Genomic DNA, 22,208 nt, shown 5'->3' on the forward strand with positions numbered 1-22,208 from the left:
TAGATTACTCCAGAGCCAACTGGCCATTTTTCAGAGACATAATCACAGACAACACACGACACACAATGCCAATCGATACCAACATTGACGTTGAGGAGGCTGTAACACACCGTACACTGACAATCACAGACGCCATACAACAGACTATACCGACACTAGACTCAAGAACAACACCAGCCAACGACTTGCCAGAACATATTTTATTGAAAATAAAACTTAAAAATGATACAAAGAAACTGTGGCAACGTACCGGTGACAGACTACTCAAGGAACATGTTAACAGACTGACAAAAATTATTTCCAATGAAATACGTGGCCACCGAAACAACACTTGGACCAAAAGACTCGAAAATTTAAATACTGACCAAGACAAAATTTGGCAGACAGCAAAAAGACTGACGCAGAAACCAACATTCATACCTCCACTCAAATTAACTGACAACAATTACGCAACGACACCAGCAGACAAGGCAGAAATATTGGCAAAAAACCTTGAGAACATACATAAACAAAATGCCAATATGTCAAACGCAGACCTGAAACAAGACGTACACGAGACAATTCAAAACTTCACTGACCTCCACAGGGACAAAGACTTACGAATAGACCCTACCACAGTTTCCGAAATAAAGACAATAGTTAAAAAATTACCGAACAGGAAAGCACCAGGACCGGACAGACTACAAAACATAATACTTAAACAACTGCCGACGAATGCCTACATTTTACTTACCCGCATAATAAACAGACTAATGACAAAAGGCTGCTTTCCCGCTTCTTGGAAAACCTCCACTATATTTCCAATAGTGAAGCCAAGGAAACAGCCAGACATACCACAGAACTACAGACCGATCAGCCTCCTCAGCACAATGAGTAAGGTAGCCGAAAAGGTACTACTCAAAAGACTTAACAAACACATAAGACACAACAAAATCATACCTGACACACAATACGGTTTTAAAGAACGACACTCCACACTACACCAACTGACAAAACTCATAGAAAATACAGTTCTCAATTTTAACAGAAGAAACCATACCGGATTGGTGTTACTCGACTTTGAGAAGGCGTTTGACACCATCTGGATGGACGGACTTATACATAAACTTATCCAACTCAACTTTCCACCATACATTACAAGAACATTACACTAATAGCTTTCAGACCGTAACTTTACCGTACAAGTAGACAACGGACTTTCGACGGTTAAACAAGTGACGGCGGGAGTACCGCAGGGCTCGATCCTGGGACTGTCACTGTTTAACGTCTACATTCACGACATACCCACTGACGCCGACACAACGTTACTGACGTTTGCTGACGACTCTGCCATATACAAATCATCACAATCACCTACGCTACTGACTACAAAGATACAGACACACATAGACAAGCTAACTGAATATACTGACAAATGGCAGATCAGAATCAATCCGCACAAGATGGAGGCAATTTAATTTACAAAAAGCCGAAATGCCACGACTAGACTGACTGACATGGACAAAATTAAAGTATTAAACTGTGAAGTTGAGTGGTCCAAAGATGTCAAATATCTTGGTGTGACCCTGGACCATAGACTCAGCTTCACAAAACATATTAATACGAAAATGGGACAGGCTTACGGGATGTTAAATCTGCTGAGACCTCTCTTGAACCACAACAGCCCACTAAGCGTCAAGAACAAGCGGACACTTTACTTGGCACTTATAAGACCGTTACTGACATACGCCGCTCCGGCATGGAACGCGACGACTAAGACTAACTTACAGAAACTACAGACATTACAATAAGGGACCCACTGACTAGACATTACTACTCTTCAAAATACATACACAGACAGACTGACGTACCGACAATACTCGACTATATAAAAAAGCTCGCTGAGAATTTTTATCTAAAATGTGGGGATCGATTTGGCCAGTCTTAGTCTTGAAAAATTCGTGCCAATCCAGAGAAAGTCCAAAAGGTGAGAAATTATTTCAAATCCGCATAGAAACTTTTTATTTTTAATTTGAAAATTTTTGTAGAAGCGTAATCTAAATAAAACAATGGACGGTTTTTGTTTGGACGACGGTCAAACGTTTTTGACAGATGATGTTCAATTACGTTCAATAGGATATTTTATGTGAATATTATTTAATTATGATTAAATTGTAGTAAGTAGCTTTGTTTTATAGTTTTATTTATATATAAAAACGTTAGTAAACGGGCCGCAAGTGTTACTAGAAACACTTCAAAATATCAGCTCTATTGAAATGTTAATATGAAAATGCACTTTTGGCATATTTTTCTCAAACACGGTGCTCTGAAAGATCTCATTTGTATAATTATATACTCATTGGCATATATAAAGCATTTTCTAGGTTATATAATTTTTATTCATGTTATTCAAATTCAAAACCTAAATTTGGTATCGATCAAAGGGACATTTTGCCTAATAACATTTTTCCAGTTATAATTTCGCAGAATTTATCGAAGAATAGATAGAAATATATATATGAAGGTCCGGAGTTAAAAAGGTCCACCACCGATGTGTCAAAAATCAGTAAAGTCAAGCATTGTTTAACAACAATATTTGTAAGTACAGGAAAAAATATGTATAACCAGCTATAACCTTGATTTGAAAACGGTAATATTTGAAATGAGGGAGATAAACGGTTCTCTATGAAAATCCATAATAAAAGTACTTTCTTCCGTTGGTAGTTTTTTAGCATTAGTTCATCATGTAATTATTTTGTAAAATACCTTTACAATTATAATAAGGCTTTAAACCTCTTTGCCACGTGCCCGTTTCAAGTTACCCCGCCTAAAGGGTAAAAAGGTCTAAATAACAAATTTTTGAAAGACATCAAAAAAGCACATTTCTACAATGATGACGTAGAAGGCAGTTTACTGATCGTAGTCAGATAATTGTGAGTTTGATATGTGTTATTTGTTGTGAAATAATTGTTATGGTTTTCACAATATCTTATATATAAAAATGGAGCTCTCTTTCAAATGTCCGAATAAAACTCGAAAACGGCTGAATCGATTTGGCCAGTCTTAGACTTGAAAAATTCGTGCCAATCCAGAGAAAGTCCAAAAGGTGAGAAATTATTTCAAATCCGAGTAGAAACTTTACATTTTTAATTTGAAAATTTTTGTAGAAGCGTAATTTAAATAAAACAATGGACGGTGGCAATTTCGTGAAATGTCAAACGCTTTTGACAGATGATGTTCAATTACGTTTAATAGGATGTTTTACGCGAATATTATTTATTTATGATAAATTTGTAGTGAGTAGTTTTGTTTGTAGTTTTATTTATATACAAACACGTTAGTAAACGGGCCGCAAGTGTTACTAGAGACTCAAAATATAAACTTTTTTGATATGTTAATATGTAAATGCACTTTTTGGCATATTTTTCTCAAACACGGTGCTCTGAAAGATCTCATTTATATAATTATATACACATTGGTATTTATAAAACATTTTCTAGGTTATATTATTTTTTATTTATCTTATTTAAATTCAGAACCTAAATTTGGTATCGATCAAATGGACATTTTGTCGAATAACATTTTTCCAGTTATAATTTCCCAGAATTTATCGCAGAATAGATAGTAATATATGAAGGTACGGGATTAAAAAGGTCCACCACCGATGTGCCAAAAATCAGTAAAGTTAAGCATTGTTTAACAACAATATTTGAAAGTAGAGGAAAAAAGATGTATAGCCAGCTACAGACTTGATTTGAAAACGATAATCTTTGAAATGGGGGAGATAAACGGTAATCTTTGGTAATCCATAATAAAAGTATTTTCTTCCGCTGGTAGTTTTAGCATTACTTAAAAATTTAATTATTTTGCAAAATTTCTTTAAAATTATAATAAGGCTTTAAACCTTTTGCCACCTGCTCGTTACAAGTTACCCCGCATATAGGATAAAAAGGTCTAGATAACAAATTTTTGGAAGACATCAAAAAGCACATTTCTACAATGATGAAGTAGAGGTCAGTTTACTGAACGTAGTCAGATAATTGTTCGTTTGATATGTCTTAATTGTTGTGATATAATTGTTATGGTTTTCACAATATAGTTTATATTTGCTCAAAGTCAAATTGGACCTTTGTGGCTCGCCCTGCTCTACATATATACTTTTTATTAAATTTACTTTAATTCATCGAATGTAACTTGAAACTTTTCAAAAAGCAGGTCAAAGAAGAAATACTTAATTCATTTCTTCTCGCAAAAATTTGAAAATTTTGTATAAGCTCAGTAGTATTATTTATAATTATACACAAAATCCAGAATCCAAAAAGAATCTGAAAAATTTGAAACGTAATTAATAAGCCGAAAGACCAAAAAAGACTCGGATAGGATTATACGATGTTTTCTATAGAAAGTGTATAAAACTTGCAGTTTGATTGAGTTGACAAAATATAGACAAACTAATGGGGTTTATTGTTTTTATAATACCTAATTGTATACAGCATTCAAACAACACATCCTTATGCACTTAAAGTATTAATATTTTTGATTCTCTAGAAATGGTTTAGAATATACCTTATTTAGCAAAACAACGTTTGCCGGGTCAGCTAGTAGTTTATATTTTCTCAAAGTCAAATTGGACCTTTGTGCCTCGCCCTGCTTACATACATACTTTTTATTAAATTTACTTTAATTCATCGAATGTTACTTGAAACTTTTCAAAAAGCAGGTCAAAGAAGAAATATTTAATTCATTTTCTATTTCTCCTCGCAAAAATTTGAAAATTGTGTATAAGCTCAGTAGTATTATTTACAATTATACACAAAATCCAGAATCCAAAAAGAATCTGAATAACTTGAAACGTAATCAATAAGTCGAAAGACTAAAAACGACTTGGATGGATTATACTATGTTTTCTATAGAAAGTGTATAAATCTTCCAGTTTGATTGTATTGACAAAATATAGACAAACTAATGAGGTTTATTATTTTTACAATACATCATTGTATTATATTGCATTAAAACAACTCATCCTTATATACACTTAAAGTATTAATATTTTTGATTCTCTAGAAATTCTTTAGAATATACCTTACTTAGCAAAACAACGTTTGCCGGGTCAGCTGGTATATATATATATATATATATATATATATATATATATATATATATATATATAGAGATGGGTAACTCACTCCGGAGTTATCACTCAGATACAACTCCTCCCTCGGAGTGAATCCGAGTGGAGTTGTCTCGCCGGATTTGTCATATCCGACTCCCTAAACTGGTACTAAATCTGTTACCGCGTTTTTGCTTTAGGAAGGAAGCCGTCGCTTTCTCGTCTCATAAGCAGTTTTATGACCTTTTAGGTATACGTTTTTTTTCAGAAAATACAAAAATATTACTTCAAAGATACAGAACAATGAAATTGAGTTCAAGTGTGAATAGCTCCAATGTATAATTTATTGAATAGTAAGGGGTCATATTTCTAACTACGACAATCTTTGGCAGTGAATGACGGCAGTGAGGAATATAAATACCGAAAAGTACATGAAACAAAATACATCCCATCTGGTTTTTCCATAGCCTGAAATAACAATATTTTAGAAAGTGTAAAATATATCAGTGACGTCAAATGTATTTAAGCAGCAAAAAATATTTAGTATTATATTATTACTTTTACACAATGATATAATTATGTAAAAGTAATAATATGCTAATCGAACTACCCGATATAATATTAATTCTCGAATGAAAGTAGCAGAAGAAAAAATTAGAATGCAGTAGTATTATTATGTGGTGAAAATATTTTATGATAAATGTTTTGCTTTTATTACAAAGTTTACTACATTATTTTTATATAAAATTAATCCAAAAAATCAATTATTTTCTCATCAAAAGAAAATAATTAAATTGAATTTGATTCTCAAGTTTTGCGTTTTTACTTTGGTCAACACTGTTAAAATTGCGAGTCGTTGAGTCGATCATGTGGTCGACCGCAAAGTTTTACAACTCGTCATTTATTTGTGAATTTTTTAGAAAAATTATTTTAATGATATTTTTTTAATTTTATTTTATTCATAAATTTTCATTCAAAAAATTAAATGAGATTTGACAAATCCTTAGATGCATAAAAAACGCACTATAGAACACATTTGTGTCGACTATTTCAGTTTCAATGTGTCGGAGTCGTGGAGTTGTTAAGCGGATATAACTCCTCCCTGAAGCGGAGTCAAATCCGAGTCGATCCGGCTTCGGATATGATAAGCCCATCTCTAATATATATATATATATATATATATATATATATATATATATATATATATATTTTTTTTTGAATAGTCTTGAATTTGATGTTGATATATATGTTTAATTTGAGTTTAATATTCGGGCGTAACATCAATAAAAATAATATATATATATATATATATATATATATATATATATATATATTGAAATATGTGAGTTTGGTGTTGATATATATTTTGATGAATTATTCAGAATCGGGCAGTAACACCAAGTAAAAAAACTAAAGTAGTTTTGAAATACTTCATTTTTCCATACGTTTCGGTCTTCATCGAGACCGTCATTCAGTGGAAAAACTAAAAGATTTTATATGATGTAGGAGGAAAATAATATGAAGTTATAGAATTTATATATAAATACTTACAGAAATTAATTATACAAAAATACACTACACTATTACACTGTGATAAACCAAGCTATTAATAACTATAATAAACGCGCCATTAATTTGAATGCATTATAACCGCGGGATTGCCAAGCGATATTTGATCACAGCGCCATCAATCCTGACCCTTTCCTTACATCTCTGAACGTAAATTTTCAAATTGGTTAATAAGTTATTATCAAATTTGGCAAATTAGCTAATCCTATATATAAAAATAGAGCTCTCTTTCAAATGAATTAGTAAAACTCGAAAACGGCTAAACCGATTTGGCCAGTCTTAGTCTTGAAAAATTCGTGCCAATCTAGAGAAGGTCCAAAAGGTAAAAAATTATTTCAAATCCGCGTAGAAGATTTACATTTTTAATTTGAAAATTTTTGGTAAACAACACTTGATTCAAAATGGCTTCCCACACAATATTATTTAAATGACTGATGAATACTACTCATATGTCAAATGGTTTTGACAAGTTGAAACAGATTATGTTCAGTGTTAGATAGTGTTGTTTGTTATTCTTTTAATTTTAAAATTTATTTATTATTGAAAATATATATATTTTTAAATGTTAATAAGATTGCTTATTTTGATTTCATATAAAGTTTTTATTTAATTCGTAAGCGACCATTTGTTTGCTCACTGCGTTTTGTATTCATTTTTGACACATCCTATTCATTTCAAAAGCTGTGCTGTAAAAGTACTTATTGGTTTAATGTGAATAATGTGTTACCAAAACATTTTCTGAATTATATTATCATTGCATTTAGGTTTTTCAAATTGAGATCCAAAATTCGGAATTCGTCGAAAGGAACACCATAGACATTTATGCCTAATTACTTATTGCGAGTTAAAACAGACAGCGATATGAATAAGAAAATTGGATTATAACACAGATAGTAATTTTGGAAATCATATTCATGAAAATTTTAATTATGTGTACATGCAAATACAAGATCTTCGGAAACAAAATTGTTTTAAAATTGCTTACAAAGATCGCATTATGACATGTGACGTCAACATAAGCACAGTTTAATTAGATATGGAAGCAATCATTACAAATATTTACATCACAATCTATTTACAATACAAATTCTTCATTACAATATTAGAATGAGTTCTGTAGTTATATGGTCCATGACATTTATATTTTTAGGGTTTGACAAATGTCACAGTTCACAGAAGTATGGAAAGTATCAGAAGTATGAACTTGCATTATGTCGCATGATTTCATCATCCAAATAGGCCTTCTAATACATAGAAAAAACTATTTCCAGCATTCCAATTTGCAATGAAAAAATTAAAATAGTTAAACATATTCCACATGGTAATGATAAAATTTTTAGAGATTTTTTTTTATGTTGTTCAGATACTAATGCTGTTATTGATCGGGTCTTTTTCAATTACTTCCCGTTCATACTATATGCAAGTCATGGTGATAACAAAGATGCCACTAATTTGGATACACGGTTGCAAAAAAGGAAAATCAAAATAAAGAAATAGAAATTTATCACAATATGTACTCATGTTGACAATGTACATATGTTCAAACAAATTTATAACAATAGCAATAACAATCCTGGGTAAAACGTACTATGGCTGTACTGATTAGGCCCAATCTTAGTTGCATAATTTTATATTCATTAGTATTTATAAAACATTTTCTAGATTATATCATTATTTTATTTAGAATATTTAAATTAAAAACCTAAATTTGGAATCCATCAAAGGGGACATTTTATCGAATAACTTATTCCCAGATATAACAGACCACTTCTTAAATAAGAAAATTCGGTTGATAATATAACCTTGGAACACACACCTGTAAAAAAGTCAATGCAAAAAATTACAAGTTCTCTGAAATAAAATGCTTTGAAAATTGATTATAATATGCTCGCATTCAATTAAACGTATCGACAGTTTGGGCACTAGAACATGATTCACTACAATTTTGAAGGAATTCCTTCCAGACGATCTGTTAAAATCCATGCATTTTAGACACAGTCAGGTATCGTTCATGTTTCATTAAATCACTCTACAAATAGAAAACGATGAAAAACTTCAACAATCATTGAATAATGCAATGTAAAATATAATTCACTAATGGTTAATTTCCACTAATTTTGAAGAATAAACTGGATAGTAATATATGATGATCCGGGGTTAATAAGGTCCACCACCAATATGTCGAATACCAGTAAAGTTTAGCATCGTTCAACAAAAATATTTCAAACGTAGAGGGGTGAAGATATATATCCAGCTATAACTTTGATTCTTATAACTTTGCTATCGGGAGATAAACGGTAATCTTTGAAAATCCACAACGAAAGTATTTCCTTTTGTTATTAGTTTTGTTAGCACTGTGATTTAGTTCACGAGATCTTAATATAAATTTTAACTATACGCTATTTAAGGTAAACGTACACTATTCCGGGATAGTACATTATTACGGGAGTTTTTCATTTTGATCGCAAAATAAGAAAACAGTCGGTGAATAATAATTTTAAACAATACCACATAAACTATAATTCGAATCTCATCAAATGAGCACGATTTTCCATTTTAAATATTAGTTTTTAAAACCATATAGAGCTTCTGAACGCATCTGTCATAACCCGATCGCCATTACGTACAGTCCCGTTGTTAGTTAGGTTAATGTGACGCTACAATTGCTTAAGATTTTTATGTGACACTGGTAAGCTTATTCAATATAAATTTGTGATATTAATGTTAAGAAATAATAAGTGATAAGTTTTATAGTTAAATCGAGCAAATATGTTTTAAGAAAGTGTCAATTTTGTGACTCCCGTAATTAAGTTCACACAATTGAGGCATTGAACGTTATTCCGTGAGTGTCACGCAATTAGGAAAAGTAGACCTGAATTATTTTAGTCTTTTATTCTCAATTATGCTTAAATTTAGTGGTGTTTTTGGTGTTACTAAGTTTGGTGATGACCACAGAATATTGTGACCTAATTACGGTATATGTTCTTTTTAATTTTTAACCCTAATAATTGAGTTTGAAATGACTACTCTTTAGCAAGAAAATATATGATTTTTTTTACTTATTTCCATTATTCCCATATCCATAAAATATGGTAGTAATGAGAGAATCAGATGTTTCTTTTATTTCATCTACGATAAATCATTTGTGTAATATAATGTCAAAGCTTATAGATACACTTGTTTTCTATCAATGACGCACGATATTTATAGAGCACGAATCACTAGTGTGCGGGTATGTGTGTATGTATGCAGCGAATTAGGGACATATTCGTAAATACGGTAGTCTTGATTTGCTTAATTTTTGCAACGTACTTGACAGTTTATGTAAATTTTATGTATAAATATATAACTTTTAAATATTTTTTTTAGTTTTTCAAAGTACCGATGGCTTCAAATAAATATTCACATGAAACCCTAGAAAAGGCTTTAAAAGAGATTCGCGATGGTACTTTATCTGTTTACAAAGCTTCCAGAACATATAAAGTTCCCAATCAAACCTTATATGATAAATTAGACGGAAAATACAAAAAGCAAGGTCGTGCAGGAGCTCCAGCAGTGCTGACCCCCGAAGAAGAAAACCTTATTGTTGAATGGGTTATAACGATGGCTCAAATGGGTTTTCCTGTAACGAAAGACATTTTATTAAATTCTATACATAAACTGGTTGCTGAACTCGGTCGGTCTAACAAATTTAAGGAAGGATATCCAGGTCGGCATTGGTATGAGGGTTTTCTTAGAAGAAACCCTTTGATTAGTAAAAGAATATGTCAACCCTTGACTACGGCTCATGTCAGTGTGAATGAGGTGAAAATTAGGGCATGGTTCAAGCGAGTTGAAAAATATTTTCAGGAAAATGACTTTAGTGAGCTTTTACAAGCCCCATATAGAATTTTTAATTGCGATGAATCTGCATTTTTTCTGTGACCAAAAGGTCAAGCTGTTTTAGCTAAAACAGGTTCCAAATCTGTACATTGCAGATCAGGAAATGATGAAAAGGAATGCCTTACAGTATTGATCGGCGCTTCTGCAGATGGGAAGTTGATGCCAGTTCTGTCATTATTTCCTTATAAGAGGATACCATCTAACATATTAGCAAAATACCCGAAAACCTGGTCCATAGGCAGAAGTGATAAAGGGTGGATGACCAGCGAAAACTTTTTTGAGTATATTGGGAATGTTTTCAATCCTTCCCTTATAAACGAAAATATTGAAAAACCAGTTGTTTTATTTTTGGATGGTCATGTTTCGCATTTGTCCTATCACCTGTGTAAATTATGTAGAGAAATTGGCATTATTTTGGTTGCCTTATTGCCCAATTCAACTCATATTTTACAGCCTATGGACGTAGCGGTTTTTCACAGCTTAAAATGACATGATTTTCACAGAGTAGAAATGTATATTCTTGGCGAATAGAGAATAATGCACGTCGTACTAATAATACTCGGAACCTCTAATGATAAGACTGATCAACCAAAGTACCTAGTCAAAACTATGACTATGAGCGGTTTTGCAAATGGAAGAGTTAACTGGCGTTGGCCTGATAAAGACTATGTGTTAGATTATGATGCCAAAGATATAGTGTAAAAAATAAAACCACCAATTCCATTAAATAAAAGAGGTGTATTTTCTGTACCTGATTTAATCTAGTAAATTTAAGGACTTTAAAGATTATTTACATTTGTTGATGAAATTGTTATTTTTATTTGGTGTTTAAATTTTTTATTTAGAGTTTAAAGTATATATTCAGATAAAGTTTATATTTTCATTAAATAAGAAATATAGTTTAATAAGAAAATTATGTATTAACCCTCTAGCTAATTGTTATATGATCTCATACTTTAAATATATTTTGAATGTTAAGTAATAGATATATTTATGCAGATTTAGGATTGATAATTGAATACATAAATTATATCCTCTTTGTTTCATATTTTTTATTTGATTTATTTTTTCATTCCAGTTTGATTTATTCATATCATTTCCAGTGTTACAATAATTACTGTAATTTTGATACCAGCTTTTATTTCATTTTTGTTTTGGAAGTTTTATAATCACTTATACTGTTCAAATTTCCATGAAAATATAATAAATATGTGTTTAAAATTATATCAAAATATTATTTTTCAATTAACCGTACTTTTCATAACCTACAAATATATTTATCAAGGCATTACGATCAAAAATGTATGCTTCGAGCGCTATCACGGAATAGTGTACAACGACTCCCGGCATTAGGTTCATGAACCAAATTTTATCACGGAATTAGAGACAAACGCGTGGTTCACCAAAATGCCGATTATTTCTATAAATGACGTTCTACGACGAAAAATCATGTTTTATAATAATCTCAAAGGTCTAATTAATAAAATATAACAGATTTAGTTCGTCCACTTGCCTATTTTCTCTAAAATTCGTCTTTAAAGTCAAACGTTTCTTAACATCCCGTAATATGGTACGTTTACCTTAACTGTTTTATAAAATGTAATGTTAATTTTGAGATTCAACAGTTTTCTTTATATAACCGCTTTAAAAACTTATATCAGTGTGGGGCAAAAATGACCAACTGAACATTGACCATGGCTAAAGACTAAAAAAGACTTGGATTGAATTATACCATATTTTTATAGAAAGTGTATGAAACTTCCATTTTGATTGTATTAACAAAATATGGACAAATGGATATTGTTATTACGAATTATATAATTCATTATTATACAAGTAGACTTTGGGGTTTATTGTGTTTATAGTACCTCATTGCCTGTACCATTCAAACAACACATCTTTACACTCCTAAAATAAAGTATTCTTTTTTTAATCCCTAGAAATTGTTTAGAAATACCATACTTAGCAAAACAACGTTTGCCGGATCAGCTAGTAGTTAATAAAATATATTCTTTAGATCTCGAGCACTCTTTAGATGACGTATTTGTGCACTTCATAGCTTACAAATGGGCTAGTGGGGTATAAAAAGTATAAAAATGAACTTGACTTTTTGAAAAAAAAATTATATATATATATATATATATATATATATTTATAAAACTAAAAAAAAAAGAAAATTATAAAATTATTTTAGAAACGCAGTCAACGGATAAACATATGTATGGAACCCATAGAAATTTAAACAAAATTTGTACTTTTAAAATCTCTATAAAATATATGATAATTTTATGTGCATATCTCTAATAAGAGTAGTAAAAGAATCATTACCTCAAAAAACGACAAGACAATGAATGCTAAGAGACAATTATATCCAGTGCTGGATTTACAGTAGGGGCAGTCGGGGCTACTGCCCAGAGCGGCAAATTTTCGGAAAAAATTCTATACAATGTAGTTTTTCTAGAAATAAAAAATGTTATTTTAATAACATTTTTTTATTTCTACAAGAATAATTAAGAGAACATAATACGATCGCAATGCAAAACTTGGGTTCAAATAACCGATTATTAAAATTTATTATTTTGCCTTGTCTCCCTCTCCGAACGTAAATTATCAAATTGATTAATAAGTCATTATCAAATTTGGCAATTTGGCTAATATAAAGATTCGTAAACAAGCTGAAAGTTTAGGAAAAATATGTTCTTCAGATCTCGAGCCCTCTTAAGATGAAGAATTCGTGCACTTCCAAGCTTATAGCGCCGAAAAAAATTAAACTATTGACGCATGGCATTGTGCCTTAAGGCAAATTACTGGAACTTTTCGTACTGAAAATTACATTCTTTAAAGAGCTTTAAAATTTTATATTTTGATTTTTTTTTAAATTATGAACTTTTTGCAAAGCAATCGCGCTGCATAGCTGTTTCAGAGACGAAATATCGAAACTCAATTACCATTATTCAAAACGGCTGGACCTGCCTGTACCAAAAACAAATCAACACGACTCCTCATCAATACAAATCTAATATTTTTTTAATTATTCAAGTCGATTTTGAGAACACGGATCAACCGATTTGAATGATTCAATTCCTATTCATAAGAAGACGTGTTGATTAGTTTTTGGCCAAGGCAGGTCCAACTATTTCGGAGATACGGACCAGAATTCCAAAAATGATAATTCAGTTTTTGGAAACGGAGCGTCCAATATCATTAAAAAAATGTACATTTATTGACAAAATGAAGAACTGCTCCAATTTGTGGGAGGCACGTATAGCGGTTTCGGTGATTCAATAAAAAAAAATGGAAAAGAAGCATTTGGCGGTCAAAAGTAATTATTAGACATATGCCCATCAAATTATCAGATATTTTATAGATATTTTAATGATAAGTAAAAATTTTGTATACATTTATGGGTTCTGTAACATTGTTTATCCGTTAGACTGCGACGCGGCGCTTACACGCTTCTATATTTTGTGTCTGAAGCTGAAGCAGCACGATTGCTTTAAAAAAAGTTCAAAATTTTTAACAAATTTCTAAATATAAAAAAACATAAAATTTTCAAAAAAGTCAATTTTTTTCAAAGTTATCAATTTTTTTTTTTTTTAATTTTCGCTACGAGAAGTTGCAGCATTTTGCCATAAGGCACGATGCCAAGCACCGCTATTTACAGTATGTAATGCGTAATAAATTTTCTGGAATCAAATAGTTATTTTAATTTAAAAAAAAGATATATAAAAACTATTTAACACTAGATATACCAGCCGTTTGTATATACCTATTTCTACCAATACCAGTCAAAATGACTGGTCTCTAAGAAAACATACTTATTGTGATTTAAGTTGAACAAAACTTATTACAGCTGTTAAATAAACTTATAGATATTGTCAAATAGCAAAATATATTAATTTTTAATGGTTTTCACAGTACTTTAGCACAATACTCAATAAAAGTGTCCGGCAGCACCCACTTGCGCGTAAAATTACAGTTACCGACGTGTTTTTAGATTTTAATTTCAATGCCATATGAATAATTGTAAAAATAATATTGGTTATTGCATTTATACCCTTCATGGTATATGTTTCAAGAATTTTCATTACTACAAATTCGCTTAGGGGGGTTGATTCTTCGTCTTTCGCTAAATACGTGCAACCATTTACCATATATTTTGTTTCTACTTCAGATGACAGACATAATTTTATGTAAATTTATAGTTTCTTTGGCATTTACTGGCTAAATATGCTTCTGGCCTTTGTTGGAAAATGTTATTCAACCAAAGTGATATGAGCACCCGGTTTGAAGCAATCTTTGCTATTTACTATAATTTGTTCCAAACCCGGGCTTTTTTTCTATAAATTTGGCCTGAGTATGTGTCTGAAAGCTCTTTGAACTTCTAATCTACCTGCAAAACCTATTTCACTTTACTACAACTCTTGTCCAAATAGTTTCGTCCAAACTAATTTTAGTTTCCTGATTTGATGCATTACTTCCAAATTCGTCTTCAGAATTGGAAGAAAGTGGCTCGCATCGTCTCATACGTTTGTTTGTGATATCTATCCATTTACTAACGTACTTGATCCATCTGTATTGTCTTTATCACGAAATTTTCCCATCTCTACAGTCGATAATAGCACTGCCTTGTGGATTGATTTGTTTATCTAAAAATTCACCGTCACTATCATCATATATTTCAAATCCTAGATCCAAACATTTCGGAGATTCGCTGATTGTATTTTCCAAACAAGCTAAAAAAACATTTTTTCCATTCTTTTTTCGAAGACTGACAGTCGCTATAAAAATAAGTCAAAACCATGGCAATTTTCTCGTTTATAGTTTTTTTTTACTCAAGAATATATTTTTGAAAATTTCTGTGTCCACGCGAATGTTACTTACTTGTGTCAGTGTACAAAAAAAATAAAAATTTATACTTGAAAATCACTTTGAATAAAATTTTATTTAGTGTGTTGAACGAAGCTCGAAACAATTGTTTCGTTGGTAAAAATCTAGTAATACTTCAGCAATCTGCATTTTTACAATGTAAAAAAGAATAAAGAATAAATAATATATATTGTCGTCGATAAGAGAGTAGGCGATAAACGCATACGATCTATGGCTATTGTTATTTCGGTTCTTTTATCAAACATTTTATATAGAAACTTGCACCAGTCATTTTGACTGGTGCTGGTACAAGTAGTAGTAACACAATTTATTTTTGCTACTAATATATATAAAGTAACTTTGAATGCATAAAATGGTTTCTATACTTATAACATAAAACGTCATAACTTAATTTCACAAAACAAATTTTACATATAATGGGAATTTTGAATTGAAAGTGCCCAACCAGTCATTTTGACTGGCGTGGTATATCTAGTGTTAAGTAAAATTTCAGGGATGGGGCGGCATTTGTGTCATTGCCCTGGACGCCAAATTTCTAAATCCGGCCCTGATTATATCAAACTTTAAATCCTAAAACATGCAAACGTACATGCACACATTCTTTGTTTTCTGAAGCGCCAACATTAGTATATTAAGAATTAAGAAATAAATATATACTTTTTTAAATAACCTACTTAGAGTTCAAAATGAATACCTGTTGCCTGGTTGTCATGCCCGCACGAGATATAAATTCAGCAGCAAGTTGCTTTCCATATTCATAACTAGATTCTTCATCGAAGACATCCTTTAAATCAAATGACTTGAATTTTCGCTCCAGTTCTGAGCGAATGTCCGAAATCGTCAAATCCTCTCCCTCGCCGATTCTAGCGAATACCTTTAATAATAATATTAATAAATAGTAGTAAAAATATACTAGAGATCAGTTAACTTATGATCAAGTCAGAAATATATATTCAAATTAACAGGCTCTATAAAATTAGTTAAACTTAGTGTTAACAACTTTTAAATATTCGCGCCAGCATAGATACCAATATTAACAGTCTATGATTTCACTTGTAATATACTTCATATTGTTTTTGTTTGACATGTTTACAAATAAAGAGATATTCGGTCTTACTTAACTAGACTTCGAGGCGAGAACATCAAATCAGAAATAAATAGATCCTGACGTAAGATTAATGGTTGTTATTATTATATATGTATATTATATTAACGTGTGATATGATTTCAGTTAGCCAGAGTTGAGGTATTTAATCTATGTGATGAATACTGAGTGAATGTTAAAGTTAAGCATCTAACATTAGTAACTTCATTTATCACAAAATCGCCAAACATGATACATGCAAATAGTGACAGAACAACTTGAAATTTTGAATTAGATTTATCAAAGAAACAACAAAAAGATTGATCATAACATTGCTAAAAGTTAAAATTTTGAATACTTAATTTATTTTACAGTACTTGGGAAAAAATAATTGTTTTTTTTACGTTCATAATATATTTCCTTAAGAAACTGCAAACTCGTTACAGTGTAAAAATTGTTCATCATTTTCATAAATTGTAATCGATGAACATATATTTCGAAAATTATAAAAATCCAGTTGAACAAAAACAAGCAATATTAATTCGAAAGTATTTTTTGTCGCATGTTGCTACCAGAGATGAATAAAAGAAAAACATAAAGCGTATGTGCGCCTTGCCATACAGAATCAATCAGGTTGGCATTTAAATATTCATTTCATTTTATAAGCCTTTCGATACATCATAATACACAACTTTTCAACATTGCTGACCGAGATATCAGTAAAAATATATTATTATTTGCTTCTTTTTTCAAACGCACACTTTGTTGCGAAATTCTAAACGACATACAATAGTTTATGTTTTTGTTATGTCATTTATATGTCAAATAAGTTACGTATAAACAACATGTGTATAATACTTGAAATGATATTTTATATTTATATATCAGGTTTTGTTAAATATTTTTTAAAGGTATAACTCGGTATAACAAACTCATATATCGGTATGTTGGTAAGCCAATTTTATTTGGTATGTAAATGTCTTACAGGAAGTTGTACACCCTGCCACGCTAAATAAATTTATATTCGAGATATTAATATGTTATGTATGGTATAGTACAATCTGAGGGTATTGTAGGAATCCGTGGTAGAAGAACCACTTCTCCATAAACCTTCCTTGCAGCGCATGTTTAATTTCTGAAGTTCATTGCTTGACAATATTGGCATACTTTATCCATTGCAGCAATTGCAATCTTTGAATGAGCATAATAGTTAATATCTGGTGAATATTCAAAAGCAAGACAAACAAATTGGATAAAATATAGTTAATTATGTCGCCATCTAACGGTGTGCTTTCACAAATAACTAAAATCTGGTACGGGCATTTTTGACCCGCCATTTTAAGCTTTTAATTTTATTATTCATAGTTGTTAATAATATATGTTAAATTTTCATATATATTAAAATATATCTGTGAATAATATATGGCTAAGACAACATCCACGTTTCATTTGAGTTTAGTCATTAAAAATTACAGTCCACGCTTTACAATTAAATATTCGCGAGTTCGTCTAAAGATAAAGCCAAACAAAGCTCTACAACTACATGAATGAAAACCCGGGAACCTAAGAAGCCGCCATTAAAGCTTGGAAGCGTCGCCTGGAGTTCACTGGAATTGGAACAACTGCAACTAAAGATCATAATTGGAAATACAAGTAAGTCCACAATTAGTCTAAAACCATTTCAAAATTGCTTAGTTTTATTGTTTGCAAGGTTTAGTCTTTGTACGGCATACTTTGTCATTGTGGTTATTTAATAAATCGAGATAGGAATTAACATATATATATAATTATAACATATTCCTTTTATATGTCAATATAATTTTCCAATTACATACAAAAACTCCTGATTTAAACAAATTGCGGTAGCAAATTTATATATAAACTATCGTATATTTTACACGTGAGTTTCTTGTACAATTTAAAATGACGGACATTGAGACGCTAAAACAACAAAGGGCTCGATTAATAAAATCCATCGTGCTTATTCAAAATTTTATTAATGACTTTCAAGAAGGAGATAGCAAACACGGCTTAATCTTCAGAAAAAAGAAATTAGTAGAGATTCTTCAAAATTTAGAAGAAAATTAAACAGAATTAGATGTTCGATGTCCAGGAACTTACCCAAAAGAGTATGAGGAGTTATTTGATTTATATTTTGAATTGTCAGCTCAAATCGATGATATTTTAGAAAGTAGTATTAATAAAAATAAACCAAATATAGATTTAAAACATAGACAAGTTCACATCAAACTTCCAGATATAAATCTACCACAGTTTAGTGGAAATTATTCAGAATTGAATTCATTCATAGATATCTACAATTCATTTATACACAACAATGAGCAATTATCAGACGTTCAAAAACTTCATTATTTAAAGGAGACATTATATTCAACAGCATCTGACTTAATAGCAAATCTTTCCATGACCAATGAAAATTACAACACGGTATATAATTTACTGCAAGATAGATATAACAACAAATAACTGATAATTACATCACACCTACAATCACTAAATTATATAAAACCTATCTTAAGAGGATCACATGGGAATCTACAATTATTTTTGAACCAAGCTAGGCAACAAACGCAGTCACTAGCAACTATTCATCAGGACGCAGTTTACTGGGACATAATTTCAGTTTTTCAGCTCACAAATAAATTAGATCACCATATTCGTTTAGCTTGGAGTTTAGCATAGCAAGAAGGAGAGCTGCCAACTGAAATTTTATAAATTTCTTGAAACCAGATCGTGTGCGTTGGAAACAGCAACCAAAACTGGTAAGGTAGAACATCAAATCTGTAAATATAGTGTCTCAAGATAAACAGTATAAACCATGTATATATTGTAAAATAAAAGCTCATAATGTATATAATTGCTTTAAATTTAAGAAACTACCAATAACACAATGGCAGAACATTTTAAGACTTAATCTGCATTGTGAGAAATGTTTAGAACCTGCTCATTTACCAGATGTATGTAAATTCAGTCAGAATTGCAGAATATGTCAGAAGAAACACCACACAATGATGCATGTATATAATGATAATCAGTGGCGTTGTGCTAATATTTTTTTTACCGGAACGCTAAAATTAAAAAACCGGTTCAAAAACCGGTTCTCATGTTTGTACCGGTTCCGTTCGAAAAGAAAAATAAAACAAAAATCATTACAAAACCCATTTTTTGCATATATACGTATGTTTATCACATATAATAAGAACACTTGATAACAATTAGTTAAATTATTAATTATAAATTATAAAATTCACTTATCAAATCATTTTCTGTGTGTAGCGAATTTTTTTTGCATTCTTAATAATCTTCCTATGTTGAAAAATAGTAAGTTCGGGTGGATGCTTTCGGCAAAATATAAGGAATCAGCACAACAAAAGTATGTAGGATTCATTGTGAAGGAACAATTATACGAAGAAACTAATCAGTTTTGGCAGCTTGAAGTAATCAAGAATATATACCCATTGCAGGGCTCAAACAGAATTTGTGAAGACCACTTCATAAGAACTGTTCATCGACATGACAATGAAAAATATGAAGTGAGTTTGCCATTCATCCCAAACAAGAGCAGAGATGTTGGAGATCCACGTAACTCAGTAAAAACAGATTTTATGAATCTAGAGAAAAGATTTAAAATAAATCATAACCAATTTAAATTAAATTCAAAATCTACAGAATTAGAAAATAATAAAATAATTAATAATATTAGGTCTACAAGAGATAGAAAAAGTGATTATTTGAACAACGATAAAAAAACTAAGTTGCAATAAACAATATAACTTAAGCACATCAAATAATAATAATACAAATGAATGTACAGGGTCCGGCAATCAAAGTGTAACCAATTTCAAACCGCTCGCGTAGCTGATGCACGGGTACCAACTGTCAGTAAGTTAGCTAAATGATAATTTGGTCTATTGTTTATAGGCGCACGAAAGTATTTTGTAGACAGTGAACGCGAAAAAAAGAAATCAGTAATGGATTTAAAACGTAACTGTGTGATTACATTATATTTAGCTGGAAAATCACAACCAGCGGTTATTCGAGGGCTCAAACACCTTAAAGTGAATAAAGTTTTCGTTTATCGCACTATAACTCGTTACAATGAAACTGGTAGCAGCATCGCAAAACGTCATGGAGGTAGTCACCAAAAGACTGCAACGTCACATTAGATGGTCAAAAAATTGAGAAAGCGACTCGAGCAAAATCCCCGACGAAGTGCCAATCAAATGACAAAAGAACTTAACATATCTGACCGTAGCATCCGCCGCATACTGAAAAATGATCTCAAGGTCAAGCCTTATAAGATCCAAAAGGCACATGATCTTACGCCGAAGCAACAGCAAGTGAGACTTCAGAGAGCTAAAGAGTTGCTTCGCCTGGCCGAAAGTGATAAATTTCCGAACATTGTGTTTTCCGACGAGAAAATTTTCAAAATTGAGCAATTCGTAAACTCTCAAAACGATAGGGTTTACTTGACTGAACGTTCAGACAAGAATTTGAGCCATCGATTGGCCACCAGGAGGCAACACCCGCCACAGATAATGGTTTGGGCTGCTGGAACCGCAGATAAGCGGTCCCCAATCGTTTTCATCGAGCCTGGCGTCAAGGTAAATGCGCAATATTATCGCGAAAGTATTCCGAAGGTTGCTTTGAAGCCATGGGCAGACGAACATTTCCGTGGCAGACCATGGACGTTTTAACAGGACTCGGCACCGTCTCATAAAGCTCGAGTGAACCAAGAATGGCTAAAAAACAACGTTTCGAACTTCAAAACGTCCGCACAATGGCTCTCGAATTTACCAGACTAAAATTAAAATTCACAAAGTTATGAGCAGTCAAAATGGAAGTTCCCCAAAAAAGAGGGTGTCCTGGCGTACATGATTCCAACCCTCCTGGTGATTTGAAACATAAAAAATAGATGAATTCTTAATTATAATAGATGCCGCTATCGTATGAACCTTGGATAAGTTAAAAAAATGGTTTTTGTTTGAATGGCGGCAGTTTGAAAAAAAAAAAATTTTTTTTCGTGTTTTTTTAGCAATTCCGTATTTTTTAAAAATACTAAATGAGAAGTTATAGTTTTGGGCAAGGTCCATACGATAAAGCGATGTATAGAGAAGATCCTCTCCAAATTTGAAGTAAATCAGTTCATTAGAACTCGAGATATCCTTACCGCCAGCTCGAAAACAGTAGTTTCGAGAAAAACGCGTTCAAAGTTTTGAGACAAGTCGGACCCGAACCGAGGCCACGTCTCTAAAACGGCTATAACTCAGAAAATAATAGTAATTTTGAAAAATCCTTTTAATGACGTATTTTTGAATAACTAAACTTTGAAAATATGTAAAAAAAAATTTTTCGATTTTTTCAAAATTCTACAGTAGAATACCCCCTTAATAAAGCAATAACATAAACATTTACTTCATGCAGGTACTCAGGCAGTATTAATGAATATAAGAAGAAAATACTGGCCAATATATGCAAGAAATCAAATTAAGGATATCATTAGAGAATGCATAAAATGCAAAAGATTTCGAGCTGAGAAATCACAACAATTAATGGAATCATAACGACCATTTTTTGTTGGAATTGATTATGCAGGACCTGTTCTAATACAATCTAGTCGTTCACGAAAGGCTCCTAAAACTAAAGCATTAATTGTCATCTACATATGTATGA

The 22,208-nt window shown here is 31.3% G+C and overlaps 1 protein-coding gene across 1 annotated transcript in view; it reads right to left on the reverse strand.

The window, feature by feature from the left end:
- Positions 1-22,208, reverse strand: part of LOC113370316 (UDP-glucose:glycoprotein glucosyltransferase) — a 402,309-nt gene that overhangs the window by 280,832 nt on the left and 99,269 nt on the right. Inside the window, exon 9 of the mRNA XM_026610986.1 lies at positions 16,125-16,304. Within this exon, the coding sequence (XP_026466771.1) occupies positions 16,125-16,304 (180 nt within the window). The remainder of the gene's footprint in view (positions 1-16,124; positions 16,305-22,208) is intronic.

The sequence above is a fragment of the Ctenocephalides felis genome, unplaced genomic scaffold (assembly GCF_003426905.1).
Source record: "Ctenocephalides felis isolate EL2017-DRISC unplaced genomic scaffold, ASM342690v1 CF-g0.4_SCAFFOLD_01492, whole genome shotgun sequence".
NCBI classification, from domain to species: domain Eukaryota; kingdom Metazoa; phylum Arthropoda; class Insecta; order Siphonaptera; family Pulicidae; genus Ctenocephalides; species Ctenocephalides felis.